This window comes from Juglans regia, chromosome 12, assembly GCF_001411555.2.
Source record: "Juglans regia cultivar Chandler chromosome 12, Walnut 2.0, whole genome shotgun sequence".
Classification (NCBI taxonomy): domain Eukaryota; kingdom Viridiplantae; phylum Streptophyta; class Magnoliopsida; order Fagales; family Juglandaceae; genus Juglans; species Juglans regia.
In genome coordinates, this window is record NC_049912.1 from 22,162,794 (window position 1) to 22,170,319 (window position 7,526).

Sequence of the window (7,526 nt, forward strand, 5' to 3'; positions counted from 1 at the left end):
ATTGTATTATACAATAGGACATGTATTATTGTATCATAATAATACATGTATCGATGTATTATTACATTGAGGTTCGGTTGATGTGCGCTTGACTCAGACGAACCCATCCAGATGGGTTCGCTCGACGTGCGCTCGACGTGCGCTCGAGCAAGAGCCATACAGAGAGGTTCGCTCGACGTGCGCTCGACATAGCGCTCGAGCAGAACCCATCCAGAAAGGTTCGCTCGATGTGCGCTCGAAGTGGCGCTCGAGCAGAACTCATACAGAGAGGTTCGCTCGACTTGCGCTCGACGTGGCGCTCGAGCAGAATCCATACAGAGAGGATCGCTCGACCTGCGCTCGACGTCGCGCTCGAGCAGAATCCATACAGAGAGTTTCGCTCGATGAGCGCTCGACGTAGCGCTCGAGCAGAACCCTTCCAGAGAGGTTCGCTCGATGAGCGCTCGACGTAGCGCTCGAGCAGAACTCTTCCAGAGAGGTTCGCTCGATGAGCGCTCGACGTAGCGCTCGAGCAGAACTCTTCCAGAGAGGTTCGCTTGACTTCCGCTCGACATATCGCTCGAGCCAATGTTCAATACAACGTGCGCTCGACTTGCGCTCGACACATCGCTCGAGCGCAAGTCTTCAAAACAATGTAAAATTCATGTTTTTGAGCGCCGTGTTGGGGACTATATTCAATATTCAATACACAAGAATCACAAGAATCACAACTACTGGCTCCAATTCATAAGAGACGTGCTTGAATTAAATTTAGGGCTCATAAATTTAGGGCTCACCGTAGGTGGAAGGCTGGAAGCTGAACAGAGGGACGGCGGCAGGGAGGAGCAACGACGAACGGTGTTCTGAACTTCACTGGTTCACTGGTTCAGTCACTGGGACGGGAGACGCGAGAGAGAAGTGAAGGAGGAAGAAGAAGTGAAGAAGGAAGAAGGAAGAAGAAGAAGAAGAAAAGGAAGAGGACGCTTGACGTGAAGAAGAAGCCCCTTCAACTTGGAAATATGGAACGACGCCGTTCCATATTAAGTGGAACGGTGTCGCTCAAAAATTTTTTTTTTAAACCCAGCTTCAAAACGACGTCGTTTTGGAGCTGGGTTTTAAAAAAAAATTCGGAGTCGGAGTCGGAGCTCCTTCGAGCTCCGACTCCGACTCCGACTCCGAATAATTATTCGGAGTAGCTCCGAATTCCGACTCCGAATTCCGACAACTCCGACTCCGTCGGAGTCGGCATCGGAGCGGAGGTCGGACGGAGTCGGAATTCTCGGAATTCTGCACACCCCTAGTTGCGTCACCCTAAATGATGGTATACAGTATACACGTACGTACAGCTTGCTAAGGCTCATGTCTAGCTATCACCAATAGTTGACCGATCCTTAATGAATAATCATGTCACAGTTGCAAAATTTTATGAATTTTTTTAAAACTTTGAAAATGTCATAAATGGAACCTTCATGGCAGCCGTCCTCCTGCGTACAATAATATCACCGTCTTGTCCGGTCAGAAAAAGGCGCCGAAGCTTCATAACTCTCAGGCACATGGATGGTTCCAGGCTTCCAGCATACTAATATCAAATTCCAAATCCACGATATATTCGTGTTAGTAACGATTTTATAAATTCCAAGGTGCCGTTTTTATAATTGGGATAAGATAAATTGAAATATAAAAATTAAAAATGAGATAAAATATTATTAAAATATTATTTTTTAATATTATTATTATGTGATTTAAAATAAATAAATTATTTTTTATATTTTTTATAAAAATTTAAAAAAATTATAACAATACGATGAGATAAAATATTTCTTGTATCTAAACAAAATTTAGTTCAATTTAAATACAAAAAATATCTTAATTCATTTTATCTTATCATTATAAATTTTATAAATTTTTATATAAAATATATAAATAAATAATTTAATTTTTTTAAATTTTAAAATAATAATAATATTTAAAAAAATTCTAACAATATTTTATTTAATTTTTATCTAAAGCTATCTCAATATACAAAACTCTTTTAATTTATGTATAAAAATAAATATTAATTCTCATGAATCTGGTGCACTTCTTTCATAAAAGGAGATTCTTATCATAAAAACTTATTTTTTTTTAATAAAATTTACTATTTTATAAATAATTTGCACAAAACTTACACTACCTATGGTTATTAGTTCGAACGGAAGGAAATGAGAAGCGGAGAAAGATGGATGAAGAAGATAATTAAACATGTCGTTATCAAATTAGAATCAAATCCCAGAAAGACTGCAAGTTCGAAAGATCCCTTAAAACAGACGCAGTCGCAGAGTAGGGATTTCGATGCCATATTACGAGCAAATCTAACAAATACATTCACATGCAAGCTAGCTGTAGCTAGCTTTTACCTCACGTACTTTGTCTCAGCCTCTCAGGGGATAGAGGAAAAACAAACAAAATAAAAAACCAAAATAACAACGGTTTGATACTTTTTTTTAATCTCATCTTTTTTGTGTTTGAGATAATCTCATATATAATAGCTACAGACACAGATGTAAAATCTGATCAGTTAATTCATTCTCAGAGTTCAAATCTCATTACTGACCACTGTAGACTTGTTTTGAATCATGGAATTCTTGCAATGGGCAATTGCTCCTTGAATAGCGCTCTGCAACTCCTCCATCGACGACGTGTCAGCCTGGTTTATCCCTCCACCCTTGCCCGTTCCCATATACCGGCCGGTTCGACTAAGAACACCCGAGTGACTCGGCGAGGACCGCATCGACGATGGACAGCTTGAAGCGCAGCTTCTCCTTCGTGGGTACCTCAAATTTCCCGAGAACGAGTGAGAAAATCCACCGCCATTTTCTTTCCTCGTGCCTTTGCACGATACTTCCGTGTGTTTCGTAGATCTCTCCGCTTTCTCTGAGAAAGATACAGTGGCAGCAAGCCTTGTAGTCGTAACTCCTCCCATTTTCTGCTGTTGCTGCTGTAACTGTTGTTTTTGGGAGAGTTTTTCATACAACGGCTTCACTTTCTTCAAATACTTCCTAACAACCTCTTTAGCCGTAGCGCTCATTCTTTTAACGGAGGACGTGGATACGTTATCCTGGTCACGGTTCTTCGTTTCTTTCCGGAACACCGACGAAAATCTCGAGAGCGAGAAATACTTGCTCTTCTTGATCTGGTGGTTCAAATGGATTTGACTCTGGAGGGTAGGATTATGAAGGCGGTTAAACTCTTCGTCCTCGGTGACCGAGCTTGGCCTGGATGAGTCGCAGTCGACGACCAAGACGAGGTCGCTGTTGAAGGAGGAGTGGGAGTCGTTGGAGCTGCCGGTGGAGTCGCGGGAGGCGGTGGTGGTGGTGTCGGAGGAAGAGGAGGTGCTCGAGGAAGCGAGAAGAAGAGTGCGAACCATGGAGAGGCGGGGAGAGAGGTGGAGAGGCAAGAGCTGGCCTTTGTAGAAGAGCTCGTCGGCTGGGCAGAGATTGGTGGAGGATTTGCGAGGGGATACAGAAATGGTAAACTCGAAGTCCGAGGATGAGGAAGAGGAAGAAAACGAGTGGGATGGTGAGGAAGGGAGGGTCTGGGATTTGGTGTTTCTCTCTGTTCTCCTCCCCATATCTTTCCTGCAGCTACATCATCCGTCTACGGAGAGAGAGAGAGAGAGATGAGTTTGATTTGAGAGCGAAGTGGTGAGGGAACTGGCTTAGCTAGAAGGCTGTTTATTATAATATTGGTTTGAAGTAATATTACGTACTTTGCAGAATTCCACGCGCATGGGTGGGGCGTGTAGAAAACATGCCTCCAGTATTGGTAGTGCTTAATGAACTGGGGTTATGGGCAGGGGCAAGGCAGTGTTTAGTTTCTTTGTACGTTAAAGTTTAAACAGCTGGTTTTGGGAATTGGAGGATCTGGGATTCTGATACGGGTCACATGGGAGTCTCTCTCGACTCTCCCTGTGATGTATACGTGTGATTCAGGCTTCAGCCGTACATATGGTGCCTTCCACGTGAAAGGTCGGCTTAGAATCTTAGATCATGGCTTATAATTTTCCAATGGCATATGGATTAAAATCAATCTTCAATCTACGTGGTATCTTGTGAGACAGTCTAGGACTCACTAGTCGTACTCTCTCTTAAAACCCAGGGCATTCATCTCTAGATCTCATTAATCTTTCTTGCACTCGTGGGATATAAATTATTAACATTCCAAACCATTCTATTACACAATATTATATCAAACAAATATTTTAGCTATAAAAAAATTTTTACAATAATAAATTTACAAACTTTAGATTGTAAAGCTATTGAAAAGAAAATTTTGTACTATGCACGGTCGAGCTTAGGCCTCCCACGCCGAAGCCCAAGATTCAAGGCAGGGTAGACCAAGAAAGAGCAAAGAGGAAGGCCCAAATAGGCCTAATAGAAGATAAAGTAGTTTACGGTCTCCCTAGTTACAACATATTAATGAGGGTCAAACAGACTGAGATCCTGTCTTCTTCAAAATCGGCAGCATTGAATGTAGCTGACAGGAGCAGCCAAATTAAATGCAACGCCATGCCGCCCAGGACAGGGTGATCATTACATAAACATAAGGGTTTTACACGGAATCTAATATAAATAGAGAAAGGATGACGACAAAAAGAAGGTTACATATTTGATACTCCGATACTCTCTCTCTTTCTAGCTCTCCACTACTCCCTGTTTCCTTTGCTCCACCTAAGAGATTCTGATTTTGGCATCGAAGGTGACACGGTCACCACCCAGCCACCATTTCTTCCACCCTCGCAGACACAGGAGCATTGTCACAATTGATGGCTACAAAACACGCTTCAACAACTACTTTTATTATAAAGTAGTTCTAATGTATTACATCAAACCATATTAATTTGTTTGTTTACTAATGTGAGATCTCTTTGTAGTTGTACCACTTTTCATTATATTAACATTACTTCCATATTTATCCCTCTTATATGGTTGGGAATTGGGACATCATATTTCAAAACTATTTAATAAAACATAGGAGTTTATACTAATTATCGTTTTTGTCTTTTACCGATCTCTTTTCTTTTCGCTATAGAGTAAAGCTCCATTCGGATACTTAGAGTATCTTGTATGATCTATGAATAGTAATGAAATAATATGAGAATATCTTAAAATAGTCGTGTTATCAAACAGACCCAAAGAGTAACTATCAACTATCATGTCTATCACACTACCACTTAAATGTTGTCAATGCACAATTCAATACCTATCTGGCATGTACACTCTTTTATCCAAATTGAAGTTAGAGAGTATAAAATATCTCAAGCCTAGATAAAAAGCTCAGCCCAACAAAATGTTCCCACTAGAAGATAACAAAATGAGATGAAGAAAGAAAGAGAGAAGGAAGTAGGGGACAAAAGGCTGATGAAGGGAACGGGCGTCAGGAGGAAAAGTGGAGATGTGACGTAAAAGAGAGAAGATGTGGCATAAAGGAAGGGAAAAACAGAGGATAAATGGGGCTTCTGCCAGACATCTAAAGGGGACTTCTTCTTCGACTTCAACTTCTTCAGCTTCTTCAACCTCATGAGAGGGACTCCAGCGACGAGATATCTGATAGAAGATAGAGCTTAGATCTCCATTATACAGCGATGATGAGAAATCATGAGAGACTGTAAAATATGAATATTATAGTGGATTTGCCCTCCAAACGGTCTGTGAACGTAGGCCCCGAATTACGTAAATCTATGTATCTCCATCTCTTAATTTTCCTGAATTTATTTACTGCTCACCGCCATGTATGTAAGCACCAAAGTTGTATAGCCGCACTGGACCACCGTCGGGGGGCTCCACACTACACCAATTGAGGCCCGAATAGTCTCAGTAGGCCAAGAATGACTTTTTTTTCCCTTTCGGCTTGTTGTGCTATTCTTAAGCGAAGTGTTGAATCTTTTCAACAATTATCTCACAATAATAGGCAAGGTGCATGTGGCCGAAAGTAGAGGCTCCCATTGGGATCATGGCCTTAGGGGTGACCCTAATCATCTTACAAGTGACATTAAATTAAGGAGTGCCCCCTAGTTTGCCTTTCTAACTGTCTTGTTCATAAGGCTGGGAGGGTACTTATGTTTCATCCTTGACAATGTAACCATTTTGTCGTAGTTTCTCATGATAAAAGACCAATGAAAATATTTTATAACATTGTTTTTTTTTTAAATAAACAAAGATCAATCTTATTCATTGAGCTAAACATCATTGCAATGCTTTTCACGATTAATACACTGCATGATCTCACCTGGCCCCTCCTCTATTCACACTATTTCCTCACCATAGTCTAATGCTAACTTAACTAGTTGATGTGCTCCTTGATTACCATCTCTTTGAATATACTGAATCTTCCTTACCTCTTCACGATAGAAGAAATTTTTGATATCTTCTATAATCTGTCTATACCAAGACCAGTTATTTTCTCTACTTTTAACATCATTAACCACTTCAAGAGCATTCCCCTCAAATATCACCTGCTGAAGACCTAACTCCATGCTAAATTCTGTAGCTCTCTCAAGTGCCAAAGCTTTAGCCTGTAATGGACTGCGTATAAATCTCCTTGGCATACCTCTAGAAGCCACCAACTTACCTTCCCAGTTCTTTACCACTGTACCACCTCCCATAGTAGACTTCTTCACATCTAATGCAGCATCTCAATTCACCTTATACCAATTAACTTCAGGCTTGCTCCATCTAACTCAAGTGCTTCTCTAATTTGCCACTGTTGTTTGATCTTTCGTACTCATTTGAGCTTGTTGATAATTTTCTACTTCCATCCTCGCTCCCTGTAGCAAATTTAAAAGGCTGTCAAACTTTCCCTAAAAAACAAACATATTCCTCCTCAATCATATCCTTCTAAATACACAAGCTATTTCTTCAATCTCCGATCTTTGTAAATTTGAGACCAAATCTTCCCAAATGTTATAAAAATCTCCATCTGTACACTTCCATTTCTGTAAAATACTTGATGAATCTGCCCACACATCAGTCATCTTGAACTGCAACATAGTTCCACAAGGTACGACTACAAGTCTCCTCGCGTTGTTTACATATTGGACAGAGGCTATTGTCATTGATTTTCCTTTTGAATAGGTTTCTCTTTGTTGGCAATATTTCACTTACAGCTTTCCACATAAAAACTTTTACCACATTTGGAACTTGTAGATCCCATATCTTCTTCCATACAGCTGAGCCCAGGTTAATTGCTGAAGTCTCACCCATAACAGACCTATTCATTTGACACTCTATAAAGTAACCTGACTTAACTGAAAAAATATCATTCTTAGTAGGACCCCGTATCAGTTTGTCTTCAAAACCTCTTATGCTTATTGTCATACTCTTCACCATGTCTGCCTCCTCTTTATTGAGCACTTCATCTATAAGATTTACTTTCTAGCATCCCTTAGCATTAATAAAATCCTTAACACAAGCTTGCCTTGGTAGAATTTTGATTGGTGACTGGATCATGCGAGTAGAAGGACTTGGTAACCATCTGTTGCCCCATATCTTGATATTCTCCCTATTCCC

At 40.5% G+C, this 7,526-nt stretch overlaps 1 protein-coding gene across 1 annotated transcript; it reads right to left on the reverse strand.

Moving 5' to 3' along the window:
- Nucleotides 1-2,272: 2,272 nt before the first annotated feature.
- LOC109005863 (probable membrane-associated kinase regulator 1) lies at nucleotides 2,273-3,689 on the reverse strand. The gene has a single exon (XM_018984936.2). It carries the CDS (start codon nucleotides 3,587-3,589, stop codon nucleotides 2,555-2,557), a length of 1,035 nt encoding a protein of 344 aa, XP_018840481.1. The 5' UTR covers nucleotides 3,590-3,689; the 3' UTR covers nucleotides 2,273-2,554.
- Nucleotides 3,690-7,526: the final 3,837 nt, after the last annotated feature.

What these genes read in the sequence shown, in the direction of transcription:
- LOC109005863 (XM_018984936.2), bottom strand. Translation starts at nt 3,589, where the DNA reads ATGGGGAGGAGAACAGAGAGAAACACCAAATCCCAGACCCTCCCTTCC.